This window comes from Canis lupus, chromosome 5, assembly GCF_048164855.1.
Source record: "Canis lupus baileyi chromosome 5, mCanLup2.hap1, whole genome shotgun sequence".
In the NCBI taxonomy this organism is placed as follows: domain Eukaryota; kingdom Metazoa; phylum Chordata; class Mammalia; order Carnivora; family Canidae; genus Canis; species Canis lupus.
In genome coordinates, this window is record NC_132842.1 from 56,003,563 (window position 1) to 56,029,938 (window position 26,376).

Here is a 26,376-nt window from a genome sequence, read left to right on the forward strand (position 1 = left end):
TAATTTTGATGTATGTTGCCAGAGTTCTCTCTGCAGAAGTTATACCAATTTACCTATCTACTAGCAATGTATGGTAATGACAGATTTTAAACTCTCTCCTCTGCCAGCATTCTTCCCTCTATAATCTCCTTATTTCTCACTGTTCCTTAATAAGTCTTTCTAGTTAGAGCAGTCCCATCTCCCATAAAGCCAGTTTTCACCCTACTCTTTTAACTCTACCTATACTGCTTGTTCCATCTTGGACATTTGTTCCTGTTCCTCCTACTTGTCCATTCTTCAAGGCTATCTCAAATTCTACTTCTTTTATGAATGCTTTCTGATAATATCACTTCCTCTTCAGCCTGCCCAATGCATGCTTTCTCTAAAACACACAAATACAGTCAATTTACCCATGTATTAAATCTTGGGTTTGTGTTGATTTTGAATTACTCCATGTATCTAATTATCGCCAACCAATTTATAATCTTTTTGATTGTAGTGATTATATCATATCCTTCCTTTGAACACCCACAGCTCTGGAAAATTAAAAAATACTTCCCTTAAATCTACTGGTTTCAGAACTTCCCTTATAAACAGAGCTGAGAATCATTTGTCTTACGGACATGAAATTTGTCTTCATGTATTTCCATCTCAAATTCTGTCAGGGCAGTTAAACACTGGCTTCACTGGGAAAAGAATGATTACTGACTTTCATATAATCAATCTCCCTTCACATCCCTTAGAATCTTCCCTCTTATCCTTCTTGTTTCTAAATACATACTAGGCATTCAATACGTATTTCTCGAACTGAGTTTGTTCCTAATTTCTGTACATTAACAGTGCATGTATGCATGTATGTGTATGTGCATATGTGTGTATGAACACATACCAAAACTGACATGGGATGCAAAGGACCTGAACCAGCCAAAATGATTTTGAAAAAGAACCAAACTGGAAGACTTATAGTAGCTAATCTTAAGACTTATTATAAAACTAGAGCCATCCAGACAGTGTGGTACTGGCATCAAGATAACAATGGAAGAGAGGTCAATGGAACAAACAAAATAATACAGAAAGAAACTACCACATACACAAAAAATTGACTTTCAAAGCAACTCAAAAGTAATTCAGTACAGAAAGAATAATCTTTTCAACAAATGATGCTAATACAACTAGGTATTCTTACACCAAAAAATTAACTTTGATTCTTATTTCATACCATATACAACAAATAACTCAGATATGGATCACAGTCCTAACTCTGAGGCCTAAAGCTATGAAACGTATGTATAAAAGCACATATATACATACTGCATTTACATAGAATCCACAGTGGTAATGTAACAGAGAGTTCTTTATCTTTTTTTTTTTTTTTTTTTGCTGAATGCACTTTATAACTTGTCCTATCGTTTAAATGTCCTAAATTCTACTGTAAATAGTTAATGTAATCAGGCCCCTACTGATCAACATAAAGTTTTAGTTTATTATTTCATAAGTGTGTGATGAAGCCAAATACCTAGAGGTGAAATTATTGTGTCAAAGGGTATGTATGTGTATTCATAATTTTGATGTATGTTGCCAGAGTTCTTTCTAAAAGAAAACACAGGAGAAAAATCTTTGTAGTGTTGGGTTAGGCAAGAACTTCTTCACTGACAGCAAAAGCACAATGCATACAAGAAAACAAACTGACAGACTTGACTTCTGTCAAAAATAAAAACCACCTTCTGAAAATCACTATTAAGTGAATGAAAAGACACAGCTATGAGAAAAAGAATTCTTAACATTTAGCAGTAAAAGAATGAGCAACCTGATTTAAAAAAAAAATGGGAAAAAGAATTGAACAGACACTTTAGCAAAGGAGATTTAGGGATGGCAGATAAGCACATAAAAAGATGTTCCATATCATAGTTGTTTAGGCAAACACATTAAAACCACAATGAGATACCAATAAACCCTACCAGCAAGGCTAAGCACGCTGGCAAAAATGTGGAATTTCTGTTGGGATGTGAAATATATAACCATTTCGGAAAACGTCTACCTACCATATGCTCCAGTCATTCCATTCCTAGATATCTACCCCAAAGGAAAGCATCTGTCCCCACAAAGCCTTGTACATCAATGTTTGTAGCTGCATGGATGGCTATAAGACTCTTAGGGGAAGAGCCTCCAGGGGACTACTCATCACACCAGAGGAGTAAAAGAAAGTAACTATGGCATCAGATCACTCTGGGAAAGTTAGGTAGGGCTTGTGAACAAAAGCCAGGAAAGTACCCTTAAAGGTTATCCCCACGTGGCTGCTCTAACCAGGCTGCAGGTCGAAATGAGACCAGTGGGGAGAGAAGTGCAGAGTGGGAGCAGGGGCAATGCGTTCTCACCCCAACTGGCAGCAGCTCCAGCACGTCTTTGGCAAGGCTCAGACAATGCCCCTGACAATTGACTATTGTCTAATGCAGAGCCACGAACAGTAAGAAACTCTCTCCCAGCCCTGTGGTAAGGATCTGCCAATAAGAACTAAATAAAGCACTTGGCAATATTAAAGCATGGAAGTGTTATTATTATTTTTTTAACGCTGGAAGAATCATTTATCTCCCCTTGGGCTCTTACCTTTTCTTAATAATGTTCAAACATAATGACACCTAGTAATATGCTAACAGAAAAATCTCTAATTTCCTTTTATTGCTGAAATATACAATCTCTATGCCCTCAAAGGAAAATTACTACTGTTTAAACTACCAATAAGCTCCCACCCCCACCCCCACCCCTTCCACAGGCATGGATTCTTACAATATAGGGCTTGGGTAGCGTGCTCACCTTTTAAGGAAACACTGGGATATTTTTGTTTAGTGAAAAATGAAGCTATTTTGGTCCATCCTTTTTTAGACTGGCTGCCAACCTGGGACCTGGAGACATGCAGGCTGCCATCTGCCTCACCCCAGCTGTTCCTGACCTACCATCCGTCTCCAACCAGGGACGCCTACTATCTGCCAGGTCCGTTAAGCAACTCACGAAAGATGCTTGAGGCCAAGGTACAGTCTGGATGAATGTATTGGCAGCACACAGTCTGCCACACAAGCTTGACTTCTTCTCATTAATGGGTGACAGGCCACTTTGCATGACAACAGAGCTGTATTGGGAGAAAAATAAACCTTCTCATGGAGCTCTACAACCATCTCTTCTTATCGAATGACAATTCAGCATTCTCTACATTTTTGCTAAAAACCAAAAGGCTACTTAATTTTAAAATTTATTTATTTATTTGAGAGAGACAGAGAGAGAGTGAGAGAAAAACTGTGTGAGTGGGGGGAGGAACTGGGGGAGAAGGAGAGAGAGAGAATCCTAAAACAGATTCCTTCCTGAGCATGGAGCCCAACTTGGGGCTGGATCCTGGGACCCTGAGACCACAGCCTGAGCCGAAATCAAGAGTTGAACACATAACCGACTGAGTCACCCAGGAACCCTAAAAGAATACTTGAAAAAAATATCATATTCTTAAAATGGAGAAAATATGTCATATACATTAGAAATTTCTATCAGCCCTCAAGAATGTCTATTGTGTTGCAGATTAAATTATCAGTTCTGATTACTGACACTCTGATAATAAAAGAAACAAGTTTTATTTCACGTTTGTCTAAATTGTCTTGGCCCCAAAGTATTTAAAAGTCTAGATAAGACTTTAAAGATGTGATTTGTAAACATCCTTGGTGAAGAGGATACCACAGGAAAGAAGGAATGTTCATGATTTGAGTTACCAATCAATGAATCCAATAATCAAATACCAACACGGGAGTTGTTAAAGGTTGTTGGAACTGTGGAAACAAAGGCTGTTATTGGTGCCACAATTTTACTGATGACAAAACAGTTTTATCTCCTAAAAATGGAGACATAGAGCCTGCCTCAGGAATCACATGCACTTTTGTGCATGTGGGCAGCACACATGGGCCTGGGGAGTCCTGAGCTCAGAACCACTGAACAGGTGGCCCAAGAGATGCTCTCCACAAAATGATACAGGAAAACTTTAGATAAGCTTGCTGTAACACTGACCTCAAGTTGACAAATCCTAAATGGGGATCTCTTCTGGAGAAAAAGCTAAGATCACAGCTTTTAGAAACCAAGTATTACCAATGATTCACAGACTACAAGAAATATAAGGGATTTCTTCCTGTTCCTTAATTTTACTTTTCTCCTGCTTTATCATGCTCTATACTCTGGTCTCTATGGAATCCCTTGTCTCAGATTCCCTAAAAAAACAAAACAAAACAAAACAAAACAAAACAAAACAAAACACCTGAAAAAACAAAACTGTAGCCCCTTATGGGATCCTTATCAATAAGATCTTGCACTGGGAAAACACTGCATTATTGTTTTCATTGTCCTGTCCCCCTCTGCTCACATTCCATCCTTGTGGCTTCCCTTTTCTGCTTGGGACAGGCAGGGGCTTACATGCACACCGTCGATGTTGGCTGTTCTCAGCGAATCTCTATGCCTTAGTCTCTGCATCAGTAAACTAGAGATGCAAATCTAATTCTTAGGAGTGCTCTAGATTTGTAGTACAGCAAAGGTAAGAACACTTTTTCTTTCAAAAGCCAAGGAGAGGGCATGTTGAGTGGCAAGAAGAAATTGATCCCATGCCCAAATGAAAAATATTCTGCTCAACTCTTTTTAACACTAACATGGGACACAGAAAACTCTTTAATAAATATCAAGCATGACTCACAGTCAGCTTTTTTTTTTTTTTTAAGATTTTATTTATTTATTCATGAGGGACACAGAGCCAGAGACACAGGCAGAGGGAGAAGCAGGTTCCATGTAGGAAGTCCGACGTGGGACTCGATCCTGGGTCTCCAGGATCAGGCCCTGGGCCAAAGGCAGATGCTCAACCACTGAGCAACCCAGGCATCCCTAGCGGTCAGCTTCTTATGCCAGCAGTCAAATGCCCACAGAAAGACCCTTTCCTCTCAGCAGCCATCCCTTATGGGGTTACCTCTCTCCTCGGTGCCTCAAAACCTCTGCTGCTACCGCTGGGCAGTCTCCTGGCTTCTCCTCGCCAGGCCAGGAGGGGAAGGGATACCAAAACCCCGCAGACATGTTCCTGTTCCTGCCCCATGCCACCCACGCACTGCTCTCCTGCTGCCAGCATCTAGGGGCCTGTCCCCTTCTCACCTTCCCCCCACCTTCTTCCTGCTCAGTGGGGAAGCTCAGGAGGCTGGCTGTATTTATGCTTTCATTTGGAAAACAGCCTACCTATCGGCCATATGTTTGTCTTACTCTATAAAGTCTAAACTAAAATAAGAAAAGAAAGCCTTCTTTGTAAGAAAAAAACAAAAACAAAAACAAAAACACAAAGACCTAGAAAACTTCAAAAGACCTGAGGGAAGCAGCAGGAATAAGCCTAAGCAAAGGACCTTTCTTCAAACATGATCTCATAGCGGGGTTCTTGACATTTCTTTGTGGCATGAACTCTCTGGAACTCTGAAAGCTCATAAGCCCCTTCCCAGAATGATGTTGTAAATGCATAAAATAAAAGCACGGATCACAAAGGAAACCAATTATAGTGAAATACAATTATCAAAATATTTTAAAAATCCTTAAGATGTGGGAACATGTGCTTCTTTATTGCATGAATTAATACCAACTAGCAGTTTAATTCCAAATGTAATTTCTAAGCAGTGATGAGCATAATTTAAGATATCTGCAACAAACAATAAAAAAATCGGTTTTTATTAGTGAGAAAGACACAGATGCTGCTTATTATAATACTGTGATCTGTTGCGTATATTCTAAATGAAAGGAAATGCTAAATATCACTGAGAATTTAGTGGAAAAAAAATAGACAGTTTTATTCTCATCTAAGTTCACAGACCTTGCTCAATTCTCTCTGCAGGCCCTGATCCATAAAGCAGCTGGAGATATAGTTTCTCTGGCTTGAACAGAAGCAGAGGGCTGACGGCAGCAGGGCTTGGCTTCTCCCTCACTGCCCCTTCCTCCCCAACCCACACCCCCAAACCCCTGTAAGGAGCCAGCTCCAGGGCTTCTTGGGAGACAACTTGAAAACCACTCATAAAGGGGGTTACTATGAAGCCTGCTGAGAGTACTTACGCAACAGCATGCCTATGCCTATTTTCCCACTCTCTTGGCCATAACTGTACATATTTTGTGAATAGAATACGTAGAGAAATCAGGCCCTTCTTACCTCATTTATTTTCTTTTTCACTTTTTTGTTCTATTTTAAGCATGTTTCCTTTGTTTTGTTATAGTCCAACAGCTCTTGGCATGCCTTATTTTCCTGTTTCTTAGCTGTTGGGTTTTGTTTATTATACCTCAATTTAGCCTTTGTGCTGTTGTAATAATTTTTACTCTTGGCTTATATTCCCACTTAATGTGTAGGATATTATCGGAGTTTTTTTTTTTTTAATTTTATTGTCAACCTATATAGTTTCTGGTATTAACTGCTTTCATCATCTTTAACTCACATTATTTCTTTGTTTACTGCATCATTTACTTTTTTTTTTTTTTTTTAATGAACAGTGTGGGGAAAGTCCATCATAGGGTTGCAGGTCCCCAGAGAATAGATCAAAGCCCAAATAGGGGTGTTTAGAAATTCTTCCTTCTCCTGCTTTCTCAAAAGCAGCCTTTCCAAGTCTCCTTAAAGGATCCTTGGGACCCTCAATCTTGAAGCCCCTAAACTTTTAAAACCGTGTCCTTCAGGAGATTCAGAGGCTAAAATTCTCTCCTGGGATGACAGAATGCTAACAGGCTGGCATGTGTGAGTAGGACCCCGAACTGTTGGGACCTGGAACTGCTTACTGTGCACCTGATACGACGGCAGGTGCTTGGTCAGCTTCCCACTGATCACTCAAAGATTCCAAACTTCTCTGGCTCTGATATTCTTTACATAATCCCTGGGGAGATTTGATCACTGGAAGATGAGAGGATGTGGCTGCTATGCTTTCCTTGCTGAGCCTCATCTGCACAGGCTGAGGCAGCTAGAGTTGAACTTATGAAAGGCGGCAGCCCGAAGTCCTGTTGTGGGCCTATCAAAGACTGTACTGCCTGGGGAAGGAGAAATCCTCTAGGTAGTCGAGCAAGAAGCTACCAATTATTTGGGATTAAGAAATCACTTCGACATTTCTTCCCCCTAGACTTGTGATCATAACTTTAAGATCTCTAAAATCATCCCACCTGGAATGCACACAGAAGACCTAACCAATGGAAACACCAGAGGATCTTGGTATCTTCAGGATTAACATTCCTGATTTCAATTAATGGAGAGAAACCCCATGAGTTCATAACTTGAAAATTCTAATTTTGCTGAGGAATAGCTGTTTTATATGTTCTCTAAGGCTGGAAAGCAAGAGTGTGACATTTAGCTAATGAGTGAATCTAGCCAACCTCCGTTATTTACATCTTGATGCAGTTTCTTGGGGTTATACCTCATCCCATACATGTGTAAAAGCAATCTCACAAAGTCACAAAAATGTCTTAGAAAAAAAAAAGAGAGAGAAAAAGAGAGCCAATTTTCTTGGCAATGGAAGGGAGGAGAAAGAATAGAAATAAAAAGGTTGTAAGTCATAGTTAGAATATTAGTTCTGTTTTTTTGTTGAAGTACTGTTGACAATATCATATTAGGATATCAGTTTTGATTAAGGAAAGGATGAGATATCAAATTAAACAGTGGTTCAGATTGGCTCAGACTTAAGATGGGTAAGAGTCTTCTATATGATCTATATGGAAAGAGGAAAGAGATTTTAGGAAACTTTCAGAAAGACTCCAGGCCAAACATCATGTGAAGAATCATAGATAGCCTTAAAGGTAGGACTTAAATTTCTCAGTTAAACTTTAATGTATGAGGAATGGGACAATGTTTAACTTATTGGTCACTATATACCAGCACCTTGACACAGCCTGCACATGCAGTAGGTGCTCAGTAAACACTTGCTCAATGTTGAATCACTCAAATCAATTATACGTTACAGAGGTAGTTGTCAATTTGGGATGTGTTTCTTACAAGACTATGGCACTGTGTCCCACAGGATGGAATTCTAAGAAATAATTTTTCTTTAGATATTGGAACAGTTTTCTGCATTTTGCTGTCAACAAAGCAAAAGAATGAGAACTGGGCATATGCTAGCCCAAATGTACCTTCCACTATAGGGAAAAATAACTCTCAAAGGAGCCCTACAGTGCCAAAGAACCACTCAAGAAAGGCAGGGCTTACTCTCATCAAGGAATCTCTTTATATTTATCTTAATTAAGAGTAGGAGGGCACTTGCGATTATGATTTCAGGACTGCCCCTTATTTAACGAGCTTTAGGTTATTCACGTCTTTTGCTATTATAGGTGGTGCTGTACTGAACATGCTTCTTTTTCTTTTTACATATGGGTATGTCTGTAGTTCACAGTGGGACTGTTTACAGCCATGAGAAAAAATGAAGTAAATGTGGTAACGTACAGAAAGTTTTAAAGTATTTTGTTAATTAAAAATAGGTAAATAGTGCATATAGACTGTATTTCTATCCAAATGAGAAAGAGAGAGAAGAGGTAAATAGATACCTAAAATTTTTACCTATCAGACTAACAAAAATGTCTGAGAGCATGAAAATATCTGTTGACCAAGCTGTAAAAACAAGCCTTATTCATACACTGCCAGTGGGAACATCAACTGGTGAAATCTCAGGGGAAAGCAATTTGGCAATAGCTATTGTAATTCCAAATGTATACACTTATGAGAATTATGTGCAAAACTACATATGTACAAGGTTGTTAATTACTGCATTGCACCTTAAACAGAGACTGGGTAAACCCTCAAGGTCCTATAAGAGCAAACTGGCTTAAATAATATATTCATAATATGGAATATGATACACTTATAAAAAATGAGGAAGCTATCTATATACTGATATGGAAATATCTCCAAAACATAAACTTAAATAGCAAGATAAACATTATATAGAATAACTAATGCCTTTTGTGAGAGAATATACAGCCAAATAAAATGGAAAACTTACTTGTAAAGGTAATACTCTGCATGGTCTATCTCTTCTCTAGAGGAAATGTTGTCCACAAACTAAAAGACAGAAAAATAAACCTTTGGTTGAATATACATTATGCCATAGATTGGACCTAATTCACACCCTGACTTAAAAAAAAAAAATAAGATACTCATTTTATTGGACCACTGTTTGCATGGTATGACTCCATCCTTGAAACCTTTGATACTAATGCAAAGAATATACAATGGCTTCTCTTTTTCTATGTGTAGATCAACCTTGGTTAGAAAAACTGTTTGAAAACCAAATATGAAACCTGCTCAGAACAAGAGAGAGCTCCTCCTCCGTTTACAATTAGTTATCAGTATTTCCCTTTATCTTTAAACCTTGATATTTTCTCTCTGTTCCAAGCTTCAAACATAAGAATACACAGTTGAAAGGATAAAGACTCTTATGGCTGAAAAAATATGGCCCAAGAGACAAACACCTAAATTTAGAAAATGCAGTCTTATGATCATTTTTCCTACTCTGATTTCCTATCCCGGTTCCATCCACCTGTGATCCTTCCAGCAACAAAGTTTTCCTTGAACCACAAAATCCCTATCTGTGCTCCCTAACTCTAAAATAAAGAAGCAAACAGAAATAATTATTCCAAGGATGGATGCTACCCTAAGTAGACACACAGGCAAAAAGAATGGAGTAGGAGAAAATGCATGTTGTGAATATAATTAAAACCTCATGAAGAGGAAGAGAGTAAAAAGGGGGAGACTTTCTAAAAATGTCTAGGACTTAAGGATTTTATTTAGAAACCTCATTAAGGAGCAAAAAAATACGCTTCTAACACAGTACTTAAAGTTGAGAACTAGCTCTCCTGATTGCTTGCTGTGTGGCATAGACAGATGGCACAGCCGCTCTGGAACTTAGCTGCTCCATCTGCATAAATAGAATAGAGGCACCTGCATTAAAGAGTGTGAGGCCCCAATGAGAAGATGTACATGAAAGCTCCCGAAGCTCTAAAGCACTACTACAACAAACACCAGGTATTGTGCCATACAGAAATCTTATCATGTAAGAGATGAGCAATGGCTTTTCAGTTCCCCTCTGAAAATTATGAGCCTACATAATTTAGGCTATGACCTAGTTAAAACTGTTTCCATGCTAAAATGAAAATATCAAGAGGCAGAAAGAAAGGACCCGAGACTAAAAAGGATAAGAATTTCTTTACTTTTCCTCTTTTAGACTTAAAATCTTGAATTTTAAGGCACCATTAACGGCAACAAAGTATTTTCACAACGAAGATCTCATTTTAGCATCACATCAGCCCCATGAGCGAAATACTATTAAGCCCACCTGGAAATGAGGAGACTGAGAGAAGGCCCAGTTGATAATGTCACAAAATAAATTCATGATAAAGAAAAGATCAGATCTATTTGAGGGAGGCAACAGAAAAGAAGTTTGATGTTATAGAGATCTGGGTTTGAAACCCACTTTTTCTGTTTATGAACTGTGTGAGCTTGAGAGTCTGAAGCTTACATGTAGAATGCAGTTTACTGTGCTTATCTCAAACAGGCGCTGCAAGAATCAACAGATAACGCATGTTAGGAAACTAGTACAATGGCTGGCATAGAAAGTAATCAGTAATAGTTACTGTCAATTACTATTCCTGATTCCCAGCCTAATATCAGTCTCTCCTCCACTGCACTGTTTAACATTAAAAATATCCATTCTTTCATAGACTTTCTCAAGTATCAAAATTACTTCTAATATTAACAAGTGAATCCTACCACTTTGAAGGGTATATCAACTTAAAAACAAATCATAGTTTCATAGAACAGAGTATGGTATTCTGGAACAATTAAAATAAACCAGGTACACAACAATGATCATTGACATCACAGTCTGGTAAATTTATTATCTTTTATTTCAGTTATGGAAATTTGGTTCTTTACCCCAAAATATCTATTAATACCTACCCAAAAATACCATGCTCTGGAGAAATATTTCTTATGAATGATAGCCTTTATTTACACATCTTTATCTATATAAAGAGCCTCTCATCCTCCTTCTTCGAAAATGTACATGTTTAAGATTTCTTACCCGTGATATTGTTAAAGAACTAACAGGCAATTTTCTCTCATATGTTTTATCCATTAAAGATGCTAGATCAGCTGTGAAGACAAAGAAGGAAAAAGAACCTTGTTAAATATACATATTTCTTAAGAAAAATCTAACAGATAAAACTCCTGCCAGATGGCTGCCAATATTGTGAAGTCACTATTAAAATAGATGCTCTTTCTTGTTCTTTTTATAAATCATTTTTGTGTAAGTTAAAGAGGATAAAGGAATATTAGTAATATTTTCAAAAATGATTTCTTCAGTTGGAGTAAGGAGTATTCTAAAAATCCTACCATATATTCAGCTTTAAAAAAATATATCAATAAAAAAATTAAAAAAATAAAAAAGAGATCAATATCTCAGCTCAGGTCTCAATCTCAGGGTTGTGACTTCAAGCCTCACATAGGGCTCCATGCTGGACATGGAGCCTACTAACTAAATAAAAATTAATTAAAAATGAAACAATAAAGTATCTCTGAAAGGAAACACTAGAAAGTATTATCACTGACAGGCACCAGGAAAAGGAATTAGACAGAAGGGACCCAAGGAAAGAAGATACTTCATTGCTTATACACTTACTCCTTTTGCATTTTGAACCAGATAGCTGTATTAGCTCTCCAAAAATTTAAAGAGTAGAATTTATCAAATGACTTATACATTTTGTAAACAAGTCAGAGAGGCACTCTGTCTACATTTAGTGATTTTTGGACTGAACTATTCCCATTCTGGTTCCTTTAGGCAAAATGTCCACAGAAATACTTGGCATTCTTGAGATTACACAGTTATGTCAGAGTCTAAAAGTCTGAAATACTAAGTAACACACCCTCCAAAAGAATTATTTCACATCTTCCCATCGCTTGTCAAACTTACAATATGCTCTTTCCCCTTCTTCCCTCCATCTCAGCTCATGATTTTGTGTACTTCCCGGAGTACAAAATAGAAGCACTCAAAAGAACTTCATCCTCCTACCATCAGGTTTCCAGGCTACCATGATCTGTGCCCATACTCTGTGCCTTCTATTTTTTTAACATGTGATAAACTTTATTAAAGAAACAAAAAATCCAAATGACAAAAAAAATCTCCCTTGACCTCATATCTCCTCCCTGCTACTTCTCCTTCGTTCCACTGCCCTCAGCAGCAAGAGTTCTCAAAAATGGTCACCCCTAATACAACTGTTACTACTTCCTTAGGTCAGCTCTCTCTTTAAGTCACTCAAATCAGATTTTGGTTTCTATCATTCTATCACTGAAGACACCTCCACATTGTTAAATTCAATGCTTAATATTTCATCCTCATCTTACTTGACCTCTCACTAGCATATTAATATAGTTGATCATTCTATCCCTCATGAAATACTCGTTTTTCTTTCTTGGGTACCTTTGCATGATCTCCTCTTGCTGACTTCTAAATGCTGGAGTGCCTAAGACTTTTTCCTCTTCACCATCTGCTCAGTCCTGGGTGATCTCATGCTTTCTCTCTCCCACAGCTTTAATCATCTACAGATTATTTGCTCCACATGTATATGCCTAACCTGACCTCTGCCTGTAACTTCAGACTTGTATTTGCAACTGCAGAGGTGATGTCTCCATTTGGGTGTCTAATACGTATCTACACATGGCATGTCCTCTTAATTCTCCAATCTTCCCCTCAAACCTGCTTTTCCCCAAGCATTTCCCATCTCAGTAAATGGCCACTACATTTGCTGGCTTATTCAGGTCAAAAACAGAGGCATTACCCTAAGCTCCATTCTTTTTTATTCTATAACCAACTGTAAATCTTATAGTCTCTAGATTCGAAATAAATATGTATTTTTCACCACTACCACTGGTAACGTTTCACCTTCTAGTCATCTGAACTACTGGCCCCATCCTTACAATCTAACCTCCGCACAGCAGTCCGAGTAAGCCTTTTAAAAGATGAATCAGATCTCGTTATTTTCTTTTCTCAACCAGCCAACAGCTTGCTATCATACATGAAATAAAATCCAAAATATCTTCTATGACCTACAAATGCCTACATAGCTGGTCTGTGTGTTTTGTTTTCTTCTTTTATACTTAGAAGTTCATGAATGCAGACTTAATTCACTGATATATTCTCAGTCCCTAGAACAGTTTATATAAAAAGCACTCAATACATATTTTTAAAAAATGAATAAAAGTTAGAAAGGAAGGGAGAGAGAATGGGAGGGAAGGAGGAGAGGAAGGAAGGAAAAAGGAGTAATTGAATTTCCAAGTTTTTTTTACTCCTTGGTAGAAGAAATTAGTGTCAAGTAAAAAGAAGACAGATAATCAATTGGTAAGTATTTGTTGATGACTTTTTGCTGTGCATTTAACCATTTTTTCCCCCTTTCCTTTCCCTGGGGCAATGCTCTCAACAAACTCAGTAGCTACTGTGGGAAAGCAACACAAAATCCTGAAAACCTGATATGATGTAAAAGCAATTACTTTTCTTATGATTATCTTAAAGGGACTGACACCAGGTGATTAAAGAGTATTAACACACAGAGAGAGATGCCTCAAAAACCTCTTCAAGTTAATACTGCAAACAGAATGATATTAAACAGCAGTCTCATGATACCAAATCTTTAAATCTTTAACCGATAAACACTTGGTTGAGTTGGTTTTCTGTACTGTGGTAACTAAAGATTCCATTTTAATCCCTCACACCAAGACATCTTCAAGTCAAATGAAATTGGTTGGGGCCTCAAAAAGGCAACAGCTGCAGAGCCAGCATCAGACAAATAACATTTGCATATTAGAAGTCAGAGAGGGGTTTGCTGCTAAATATTATATGTGACCAATCACCTTATGTGACAGCGCTGGCGTGATGAATGAGGCAGAAAACTGTGCAGAGCAGGGATGGCCAGGAAAGCTGGGGCAGCTGTGGCCTACAGGGGGCCAGCGCCACAGGCTTCTGGATCATGGGCTTCAACAGCCAAAATCACACTTCATATTTCAGTGAGGGGCCCACAGATGCCCAGTTTTTGTTCAAAGAAATGTGCCAAAGAAGATGCCTTCTTTCCCATCATTCAGCTCCTCAGGAATATATACTGCAGAGGATGGTTGAAGCCAATAAAAGCCAAATGGGAAAACAGATCTCCACTGAACAAAACTTAAAGCTGTACAAACAACATGAAAGTATGTCCAGAAAATGAAATGTATACTAGGATAAGATGTTCTTCTTGTCCAAAGAAAATAATACCATTGATGATCTAAGGTCATAAAAGATTTTATTAGGGATCCTACACTATTCCAAGTATAGGAGTGCAATCATTCACAAACCTGGTTAATGATCTGAATTACCTGCAGGATTTGAGAACTTCAGATTCCTATGTTTCACACACCCAAAGGGTGACTCTAATTCTGTAGGCTTGAGGTGAGACCAGGGAAATAAAAATTTTTAAACAAAAGCCCCAGGAGATTGTGATGCAGCCTAGAGTGAACTATGAGCAAATTATGCCTTAGAACTCCTTGGGAGGCAACACAAAATAAGTCTTGGATGTTGCTCTTAAGGTTGAAGAGGATATTAAACTGGATCCTGTTTCTGGAATGAGATGGAAAATAAAATACCTAAATATTTTTTTAAAAATTGAAATATAAAAATGAGCTTTAGGTGAGAAATTATTAGATGGTTTTGGTTTTTCAAGATTTCTATGTAAATGTATATCATTGTTACCCATCAATACTCAACTTCTTCTGGGTTTAAGAATATTTGTGTACCTTATCTAATTTATGTAATAAAAAGCTAGATACAAGTTATTATTGCACTTCTTAAAAGAAGTGATCAAAAAACAGAGTCTAAAGCTATGTTTTTATTTCCCACATGTATGAAAAACAAGCACACGTGACATATGTATAGAAGCAACAGAAGAAAGTAGGAAAAACCAACCTAGGAACCATTTTGAATACAGATACTTAGATTTCTGTGTATCTATCTTGGGTCACCAGAAGCTTTAAAACAAATAGTTTCAATAATGGAAAATCTAAAGGCAAACTTTATATACATATATACTAAGAAACTGAGACTAAAGGAGGATGACGTGCACAAGTCAGACCCATCTTTAGAACTGCTAACATATGATACATATAAAAGCTAATAAACAGATGTCACAGGTATAGATAGATGCAAGCTGAAAGCTACAAAACCAGGTTTCGGAAAATTTCTGTCAGGCTTCAAGAGCAAGATTTGCAAAATCACTGCGACAAGCCAAAGGCTTCTCCAGCTGAAATGACACAGCAAAACCAAACCTCAGCTAATGGCAGAAGTGGCTTTAAGAGGTGACCACAGTGCTTAGTTTCAACCTAAATTCAAATGTGTCAATGGAGTAAGTCTCTTTGAATTTGGAAAGGGATTTCTTAAAACAAAAACAAATAGTAACTAAAACCAAAAGGTGCCCCTTACTTTACAATTATTTATAGTCTGAAAAATCGGAAATATTTAATTCAGTAAGGCTCAGAAATCCAATCCAGCTCATCACCGGGGTCCTTACCCTTAGCAAGGTGACCCAAGCGTGATAACTTCCTCTGATGAACGCAGGCAGTTCCCCATCAGCTCCCCTGCCCTCCTACTGACACCCTACTCACTTCCCAAAAATGGTTTTCTCCTTAGTCCCATTCACTGTGGGCCCTAGTCTGTAATTCAGAAGCTACTAACTGACTAATGCTGTTAATTTGCAGCCTGTGCCTCCTCAAAAGATCTGCATGTTAAGGAGGAATTTCAGAAACAATGCTTTCATTCAGTGTTTATTGTAACTCAAGGGAAGCCCCATACAGAAAGTCTAAACTACAATCTTCTGACTTGAGTTGGAAAGCCCAAGAACTCCTAGGGCTCTATAAGAAGCCCAGCTGGAGAACTAAGGCCCTTTCTATAAAAACATTAACTGCAATGGATTAGAATGTGTGAAATGCTTAAGTCCAGAAGTTCATAATGATATTTAAAAAATATATATCTGGGGGCAGCCCAGGTGGCTTAGTGGTTTAGTGCCACCTTCAGCCCAGGGCATGATCCTGGAGGCCTGGGATCGAGTCCCACGTCGGGCTCCCTGCATGGAGCCTGCTTCTCCCTCTGTCTGTGTCTCTGCCTCTATTTCTATCTCTCATGAATAAACAAAATCTTTAAAAAAAATAAAAATTAAAAAAAAAAAATATCCTCATTGACCGTTTGTGGAAGATGGCAGGAGGTCAACCCATTATCTTGAAAACTGCCTCTTCATAAAAACTATGTCTCAGGATAACTAAACTGCTGATGATAGAATTAAAATAGTAACACTTTGCAGCTCCTAATGAATAGATATATAACCAATGATCACGAATGGCCTATAACATCAAAGAGGGACAATCAAATGCTGTGTACCTCCCTGATAAAAGTAAACAATATTTCCTATGAAGAATTCTTGCCCAAAGGAAAACAAAAAACAAACCCTGAATCTGATCGAGTCTCTAAATGCCAGCTTTATAGGACATATGGAAAGTAGAGGAACATGTTAAACACCACCATAAGGGTGAAAACAGCAAATCCAGAATGTGGAAAACCCTCAAGACAAAAGACCTATTTTCCTCAACAAATAAATTGCAAGAAACAGAAATTTACAGATAAAAAAATAATTAAGAGTCATCTCAACACATTATAATGTATGAACCTCATCTAGATCCCATTTCAAGAAACTGTAAATCAAAAAAAAAATTATGAGACTTCTGGGGAAATTGAAAGCATATTTAATGATGTTAAGGAATGTCTAATTTTTAAAAATGAGAATAGTATTATAATTTTTTAAAATTCTTATCTTTTAGAGGTACATGTGAAAATACACATAAAATGATCCACAAAAATTCGTTAAAAAGTAATCAGGTGATGGGAAAAGGGATTGATGAAATAATAGCAAGGAATGGGAGCCTCAACAGGGGCTTTTTGAGTGGGAGAAATGTTCTATTTCTTACATTTCTTTGTTCACTTTATTAATCTATACACTATGATCTATGCACGTTTCTGTATATATTATGATGCAACCAAAATGTATTTTTGAAAAAGCAAGAAATCCACTGTTCAGTGCAAGGGAAGACACGACGGTAGAACTGCAGGTTGTAGAGCGGTCACGGAGGAAGCTAGTTTTCAGGACAAAGGCAATGGCCCTAAGGAAGTGTCAGGCTGCGGCCTCCGTTTCCTCATCCATAAGGGGAACAGCAGCGGCTGCGTCAGGCTGTTGTGAGCCTTAAATGGGGCGGCGCGTCTGAAGTGCTCAGCCCAGAACTGCAACCGAGGCTGCTCTGCCTCTTCGTCACAGGGCCTGCCCTGCGGTCCCTACACTGCCCCTTGGGGCTAAGCAGCACCCCGGGCCTTCACCGAACCCCCCCACCCCCGGCGTCCCACGTCCGCCTCGCACTGGGAGCTGAGCTGGGCGGATCCCCGTTAGCCCGCCTCCAAGGCTCTGACCGAAAACCACCGGCGAACACCAGGCAGCCGAGCCCCAGCCGAGCCCCCAAGTGCTCCACGCGCAGGCGAAACCACTCAAGCACGTGGAAGCCGGAGCCCACACCCGCCCCGGGCACCTTCCCGCTCCCACCCTGCCCCCTTGCCCCCCACGCCCTCCCGCGGGGCCGACCCCGCCCCTCCACTCCTCCGCCCCTCCACCCGGGCGTCTCCAGCCCCACCGCACCCCTCCACCCGGGCGTCTCCAGCAGCACTGCACCTCTCGCCCTCCCTCGGGGCCGACCCCGCCCCTCCACCCTGGCATCTCCAGCCCCACTGCACCCCACCCCCTCCCGCGGAGCCGACCGCGCCCCTCCGCCCCTCCACCCGGGCCGGCATCCCCAGCCCCACCGCATCCCTCCACCCAGGCATCTCCAGCCCCACCGCACCCCACCACCCGGGCATCTCCAGCCCCATCGCACCCCTCGCCCTCCCGCGGGGCCGACCCTGCCCCTCCACCCCACCACCCGGGCACCCCCAGTCCCACCGCATCCCCTCGCCCTCCCCCGCGCCCCAACCAGCGAGCGTGCACCGGTCCCGGGGCCCAATCACAGCGCCCCGCGTGCTCGCTCCCCGCAGGTCCGCCCCGAGCGCCGGCTCCCAGGGCGGCCGTCTGGGCTGCCGCAGCGCTGCTACCTGCCGCGCGGTCTTCCGGAGGCAGCCCCGGCCCCGGCCCCGGCCCCGGCCCCGGCCCCGGACAGCGTGCCCCCTCAACAGTCCGGTTGGGGAAGGTGGGCCGTAACGTCACATAGCAAAGTTTCAGTACATTTTGTTACACAGAAAAATATATGGTCTCAAAGAGCCTCTCTTTCTTCCATGCAGTCTGAGTTCCAAAACCTCCCCCGTACCCTAATCTCTTACATGGGGATCAGGCAAGGGGCCTGCGAAGTCGTCCATTCCACGCCTTTCTGCTGCACCGGTTACATGGCGGGGTATTAAATGAAGCAGGCATTCTCATCATCCCTAATTTATGGCTACGGGAACAACGGTAAATGAGTTTCTGAAATCTGGCTGAACCAGGGCTCGCATCCAGAAGTCGGCCCCCCAAGTGCAGACTTTTCACATTAAATTGGTATAACGATGGTACAAAGTGCTGTAAGAATACAGGGTGAGGAAAAGTCAATTCGGACTGAATAGGGACTCCCGATGTGCAGGGGATATTCCAGGCAGAGGAGTCTTCAGTACCTGGTAGCTATTACTGCTTTTCCAAGTATACTAATCTTGAGAGGAGTATACTGATCTTACAGAGAGAAGACAGTTACCTACATCTGATATTTATTTACTGCAGCCTTATTACACTCATTCTGTGGCAAACAGCTTCTGTGTATTCGGGAATCTATACAAAGGTTCTGTAAACTTGCCCCATAATAACAAAGAGCTGACTATATCCTATACCAAGGCAATAAATATAATGGTCTTTTCTAGTTTCCCTTTCATACCTAGGAGAGTGTTAACAATAGTTTTCCTGAAATTCTTCATTTTCTTCTCTGCTTTTCCATATCACTTTTCTTACAGTTCATACACAGCATGTTAGAACAAGCTTTGCAAAATAATTAAGGTAGTTCATGTTGGTTTCATCACCAGAATGGTGGTTGCCAAAAGCAGTACTATTGGCCCCACAGGGCAGTCAGAAATATGCAGTTCTTTTTGACTGTCAAAACGGCTGCAGTGATTACTGAGTGAGCCGAAGACAGAAAAATGAGATAACCTGCAGTGCAGACACTGTCCAACACATCAAAACATTGTTCCTGTTGGGAGCCAGAGTCTTTGGCATAGAAGGCTGATACAAATATGGCCTAGAGAAGGCAAGAAGAACTCTGTGGGGATAACTGGAATTGGAGGTTTCAGCGTGAACTCCTTATGTGTAAAATATGTACACATAAGCTTATGTGCATGGATGTGCACATATGTTTATGTGGCTATGTATTCTTATTTTCCCTAGCTCTATCCACTGAAGAGGCCAAGCAAAAATTCCACAGTAGCAAGAGAAGAGCTAGTACACAGATCTTTGTTCCTAATATCATTCCTTACTAAAAGGAACCAGGACTCCTTAGAGAAATAGTTGATTCCAGCGCTAGAGCAGGAAAAGTACACGATGGAATACTGGGAGTCAGGTTGACAGGGCTTCTACTAACCAACTTTGGAACAATTCGACCACCAAAATAACAAGGATGGTAATGAATCATTAAAAGAAAAAGAAGAATCCACAAACCACAGAACCATACTGACGATAAACAGAGAAAGACAGAAATGGTAGGAAACAGAGGGCTCTTACTTACATTAGAATACTGAGTATTAATTAATAAATGTGGAGGTATTAACAGAATTGGAAAACCATCATTTTTGCAACCACCATAGTAAAGACTGATTCAGGCAAGAAGTTAAATGGATATCAAATATAGGGGGGAAATTTTTGACAAGAACAGTGGCATGATGTTACATACAGTATCTCCTCACAAATTGCCTGTCACAAGGGAGAAAAACATTAACTCTTCAGTGGAAAAACCAGACATGTGATGGGGTGATCAAAGTAAACCCCCAGTGAGGGCAGATGGACATTGGCTGTCCTCAGATGAGAGGACATCCTGAGAAGGACACAACATTACTGACAATATTCTGGCCAGGGGAACCTTCCTTGAATCTAATTATGAAGAAATAGAAGACAAATCCCAAAAGAAGAATATTCTATTAAAAAAAGGGACTGGATCCTTAAAAACATGTCAGGTAGTATACACCAAAGCACTCAGCTTGACGGGCTATAACATAGGTTACAACCTCTCAAATGGTTTTATTTTGTTTTTGTTTTTGTTTTTTTTTTTAAAAGTGTGTGTAGATAATGAGAAAGCAAAAACAAAAGGGTCTTTGACCTGGTGAATCTGGGCAAAGAGCATATAGATGCTCTTTGTATTTTTTACAACCTTTTGTAAGTTTAAAACTATTTACAAATAGTTTAAATATTTGTCCCACATATTATGGCATCTATGACATGGCAGGCATTCACATTTACATTAAAAAAATCAACCTGTTGATAATAGAACTCACTCCATTTAACAAAGAAACAAAGTACTTTTTTGGGCAAAATTTGAATATAAGCTGAAATTTCCATAGATGCAACTACCATGTAAACTGAAGGCAGCACTTTGATTTGTTCAGAACTTTACCAAGCATTGTTCACCATTTTGTGAATAAAGCCGTGTCACTTATAATAATGCCACACCTGGAATTGGACTTTGCCAGTATACCACATCTATACCCATCTACATTTCTATCTACTCACAGTGATTCTACATTTCAGTGCAAGCATATACTTACCTTCAGATTCTCCACAGCTCTGCTTGCTTGGTTAGTCCCTGCCTACGTAGCTATTCTAAGACACACAAACCAATTTTGCTCTTGCATTAACATCATTGGGGAGAAAATGCTGAGTTCTTTCAAACTTCTACCCCACTACAAGCTAGCCATTACAGACAACTACAAAAGAATGTCCTCCTCCTTCTCCCTCCCCCCAGTTATTAGAAAAATCCATAAACACAGGGGGACATTACTCTTTAACATAAGTCCAAAAAAGCAGAGAAAAAAATCTGGGGGAGAATATTAGATCAGCACTGGAATTGATCAAAAAATTACAGTAGTCCCATAAAACTATCACCAACTGACTTTATCAATGTCCTCATGATATTACATATAATATGTGTGTGTGTGCGTGTGTGTGTATATATATATATATATATATATATATATATGAAGTATTCACATTTCTACAAAGTGCTCACAGGGTCTGTGATTTTGTTTAGGCCTTGTTATTTTAAAGATTTTATTTATTTTAGAGAGAGAACGGGGGTGGGGGGAGGGAGAGGGAAAGAGAATCTAAAGCAGACTCCACGCTAAGTGTGGAGCCAGACATGGGGCTTGATCTCACGACACAGAGATCATGACCTGAACTGAAACAAAAAATCAGAGTCAATCCTTAACAGATTCAGCCACCCAGGTGCCCCTAGGGCTTGTTATTTTAGGGGGAAAAAAAAAAAGGCTGCTATCTGCATAACATCTGATAAACATATATAACCTGACATATATAACAGCCCAATAGGTACGTACCCAGGTGACAATGTTCTTTTTCTCTTGCTTCCCATTTGTGGCTGTCCACGTACGCTGCAGAAAGCAGGCCTCTTTTACCTGAGGGAAAAGTCATTTATCAATAGGAGTGGCCTCACAACAGGTTTATTTTGTATATGTCTTATTAAATATACTTTTGTCATATTTTCAAGGTACTAGATTATTACATAAAGATTCTAGTATGATAGTATAACCTATATTGCACAGTTCATGACAGTGTGCATTCAACCTCTAATAAGTAGAAGCACAGAAACTGAAAATTTCAAAAATGTTATGGGTAAGAATGCTGGTAATTTTGTTCCTGTAATTTTAGGACTAGAAGACATTTGTTGGCCCTAAGCCCTAGAACTTCTTAGAACCCAAATACTTGCCGAACTGTTGCTTAACTCATTAATAGAATGCTTTATAATTAGTTAGTTCAGAAAAACATTTCCATCTGACTTAGATCAGCATATTCATCCTTCATACAAACCAAAGAATATCTTAACCAATAACCAACCACCCTACTGGTAAATTAGAGAAACCTAACAAGCCAGCGTTGAGGTAACTCATTAGATGGCATATCTGCATTCTTAGCACCTGGCACAATAATTGGCATATGGCAATGCTCAATAAACACGAGCTCAAGGAATGATTGAGAAAGAACTAGCAGCAACTTAACCAAAACTAGCACCCTTCGTGTTTCAAAGGGCACCATTAAGAAAGTGAAAGAACAGGGATGCCTGGGCGGCTCAGCGGTGAGCATCTGCCTTGGGCCCAGGGTGTGATCCTAGAGTCCCACTCAGGCTCCCTGCACAGAGCCTGCTTCTCTCTCTGCCTTTGTCTCTGTGTCTCTCATGAATAAATAAAAAAATAAAATCTTAAGAAAAAAAAAAAGTGAAAGGACAACTCAGAATGGAGAAAATATCTGCAAGTCACTTACCTGATAAGGGACTTGTATCCAGAATATGTAAATTGCCCTTACAACTCTAAACAGACAACCCACTGAAGAATAATGGGCAAAGGATTTGAATGGACATTTCTTAAAAATAAAAACCCACACACAAATGGCCGAGTGCATGGAAAAATGTTTAATATAATTTATCAGGGAAATGCAAAATACACTGAAATACCACTTGATACTCACTAGAATGACTATAATAAAAAAGGTAGTAAGAGCTACTGATAGGGATGTAGAGAAACCGGAAGCCTCATATATAGTAGGTGACAATGTAAAATGGTGCAGCCACTTTGGAAGTTTGGCAGCTCCTCAAAATGTTAACATGAGTCACCGTTCAACTCAGTAATCTCACACCTAGGTAATAGACCCAGGAGAAATGAAATCACATATCCACACAAAAATTGGTATACAAATGGTCATAGCAGTATTATTCATAATAGCCAAAAGTGAAAATAATACAAATATCAATTAATAAAAAGATAAACAAAATGTGATATAGTCTGATGACAGAGTATCATTTGGCAATAAAAAGAAATGAGGTATGAACTTGGATGAACCTTGAAAACTTTACGCTAAGTCAAAAAGCCAGTCATAAAAAGTCACATATCACATAACTCTATTTATATGAAATGTCCCTAACAGGCAAATTCAAAGAAACAGCAGATTAGTGATTGCCTAGAACTGGAGCGGAAGGTGTCAGGAAAGCTTGTAGGAGTGACTGTTAATGAGTATGAGGGGTTTTTTGAGGTGGTAAAAATGTGCTAAATTGACTGTGGTGAGGACTATACAACACTGTGTGTGTGTGTGTGTGTGTGTATATATATAAAGAAAACCCACTGGGGACACCTGGGGGGCTCATCAGTTGGGTGTCTGCCTTTGGCTCAGGGTGTGATCTTGGGGTCTGGGATTGGGTCCTGCATTGGGCGCCTTGTGGGGACTCAGCTTCTCCCTCTGCCTGTGTCTCTCACGAATAAATACATAAAAGCTTAAAAAAAAAAAAAAGAAAACCCACAGCATTGAATTTTTGAAATAGGTGAATTGTACCTTAATAAAACTGTTTAAGAGGGAAAAAAAGGGAAGGAATGGCTGGTAAGTTTCTCAAGGTCACACACAGATCATAACTTGGGAGCTGACTATAATATTTGCATGCTGTTATTATTCTCTATCCGTCTTCCGACTAAAATAAACAAAAATAAACACACCTGTGTGAGTTTATATACAAACCAATCCCTCCCTTACCTTAATTACAGGTCAAACCTTTACTAGAATAATATGCTAAATTTGAAGTGTAAAGCTTAAGCAATGAACAATAATATGAAAAAGCTTCCAAAGACTGTCTCAAAGATACTTTTAAAGAAATAATAACTATTAAAAAGTGCCTGCACTTCAAGTGGATTATCCAAAAAAAAAAAAAAAAAAAAAGATGTTTTGGTATAATACATTTTTATAGGAACATATTTTCATGTATTTTTTTCAAAGCACACATTTTTCATAGAAACAATGTTATGAACTGTTACATTCCTAGATGTGCCAAGAAAGATGAATAAAATCCCATGGCATTAGCTGTGTAGTTGTGCAACAGGTCAGGAGTGGGAGACCTGAGATTTGGTCTGAACTTTACCAGCTGGTAGAAAACTAGGGATTCTGCAGTTGGAAATGAAGTACCTGAACTTAGTAATAGTTCACGTCCCTGCATGTTCTTACACAGAGCCAAAAGAATAAATTCAACTAACCCATTCATAATTTATAGCAGCATTTCTATACAAACTGGATTCCAATTTCTAAAACCAGGAAGGTCTCTCCTTTCTGTGGGAAACAGGAGCAGCTCTTCTGTATGTGACCATAAGCTAAGGACTATTAAGCTGTAAACTTCAGGGTATCAGTGACTTACTCTCTATTATTATTTCCTATTCTGTATTTCTTCTTCTGGCATATGCCTCTAGCATAAGAAATCACCCCTTCCTCTTCTGGAGTCAGAAAAGACAATGATGTTGGTCAATGTTCAAAGAGTTTTGAATTGGGATTCAAGCAGGGGAAGCAATGGTGGAGAAAGACGGGAATCCAAGGATGCCCTTTGGGTACAGTTGTTCACAGGGATCACATGAACGGAAAAAAAATAGGAGACCACTAAATCTACAAAAGGTAAGCCCAGCACCCTTTATATACATGAACTTTTTAATATTTGCTTTACAAAAAAAAGTAACCAGTAATCACTTTCCACTTCCATTGAGTGTAGAAGAAAAGGATATGGGTTTAAGGCTGAAGAAATTTGGCAAATGGAAAATTTTCCTAGACCAATGGAAACCAATCATAGATGTAGGAAAAAGTGGCAAAGTCTAGCGGGCAGAGTAATGACCCTCCAAAAGATAGCCATGTCTTAATCTCCAGAACCTCTGCCTATGTTAGGGTACATAGCTAAAGGGGATTGAGGTTAGATACGATTAAGATCACCAAATCAGCTGATCTTAAAATGAAGGGATTGTACTGGGTCATCCAGGTGAGCCCAATGTAATCATTGTAATCATTGATTACAATGGGGTGAGACAGGTCGTGTGATATGTGGAGAATGGAGTGATGGAAGGCCTTGACTTGCTCATGTTGAAGATGTTTAAAAAAGGGGAGTATCAGCCAAGAAATGCAAGTGGTCTCTCGAAGAGGGAAAAGACAAGGAAGCAGATTTTCCCCTTTAGAGATTCCTGAAGGAAACCTCTTTCAACACTTTGATTTTAGAAGACCCTATGTTGGGCTTCTGACCTACAGAACTGTATGATAATACTTGGTTAAACCACCTAATTTGTGGTAATCTATGACAACAGCAATAGGAAATTACTATACCTTAACAAAGACAAACATTCCATTTCTGTAAACTTTTTAAAACAAGAGGTTTATCATTCTGATACTTCACAAATGACATCACTTAGAAATATCTGCATTTCCATATAGTAGGTGGAAAGTCTTTATATCAACATTAGAATTAAAGATTTCCCATCAAGTCAGACAATGTTAAATTGGGTGAACAATGGTTAAGTGGAAAACATAAGCCAGTTTCCCAAACTTTAATGCGTACGTGAACCTTGATAAAATGAAGGTTCTGACTCAGCAGGTCTTCAGGGGGGACAGAGATTCTGTATTTCTAATCATGTTCCACGTGATATGTTGATCTTCACATTGAAGTGGATAAAACAACAACTCCCTCACAGGTTTAGGTCCATGAGCCTGATTAGTCCCACTCTGCATATGCCGCCCAACAGTACATATAAACCTTGCTTGAACTTGCTTATCCTTCAGCCAGTTAGCTTTGGGGGAGCCATAGTCTTTTAGATAATTCTCCACCATAAAAAGAGATATTCTCTCTCTTTAATTAAGATACCTGTGAGGACAAGAATGTCAAAGTTTAGTGAAAAGTGATAGGCTCTATCGATATACTAATTTTATAGTCACTTTGACCTTCAGACCAATGTCCCCAAACATGTTTTCCATCCAGAGAAAAGCAGCGATTGTCGATACAGATACACTTTAGAAAGTTGGAAAGTCTTAAGCAGGAATCCTTACCTAACTAATGTTATGAAACGTGGCCAAGTTGCAGTCTCTGAGTCTTTTTCATCGTAAAATAGAGAAATGGTGCCTACCCTGTATCACAGCTCAAATGAGGGCATGTTAAATGCCTACTTGGACGTTCACTATGTAATAGGTCCCAACAGCTTTCCTTTCTCTACTCTCTTCGTATTATCTAAAGCACTTCTCTAGGTTGTACCAAGTACATTCTTCCCTTTC

At 39.4% G+C, this 26,376-nt stretch overlaps 1 protein-coding gene across 6 annotated transcripts in view; it reads right to left on the reverse strand.

Moving 5' to 3' along the window:
* MRPS27 (mitochondrial ribosomal protein S27) overlaps positions 1 to 26,376 on the reverse strand; it is an 87,716-nt gene that overhangs the window by 59,230 nt on the left and 2,110 nt on the right. For 3 of the 6 annotated variants that reach the window (XM_072826756.1, XM_072826758.1, XM_072826757.1), the window contains exon 2: positions 21,645 to 21,722. In XM_072826756.1, coding sequence (XP_072682857.1) covers positions 21,645 to 21,679 — 35 coding nt within the window. In that variant the 5' untranslated portion in view covers positions 21,680 to 21,722. Of the gene's footprint in view, positions 1 to 8,984; positions 9,044 to 11,063; positions 11,135 to 21,644; positions 21,723 to 26,376 lie in introns of all 6 variants that reach the window. The other 3 variants (XM_072826753.1, XM_072826755.1, XM_072826754.1) reach the window with 2 other exon arrangements.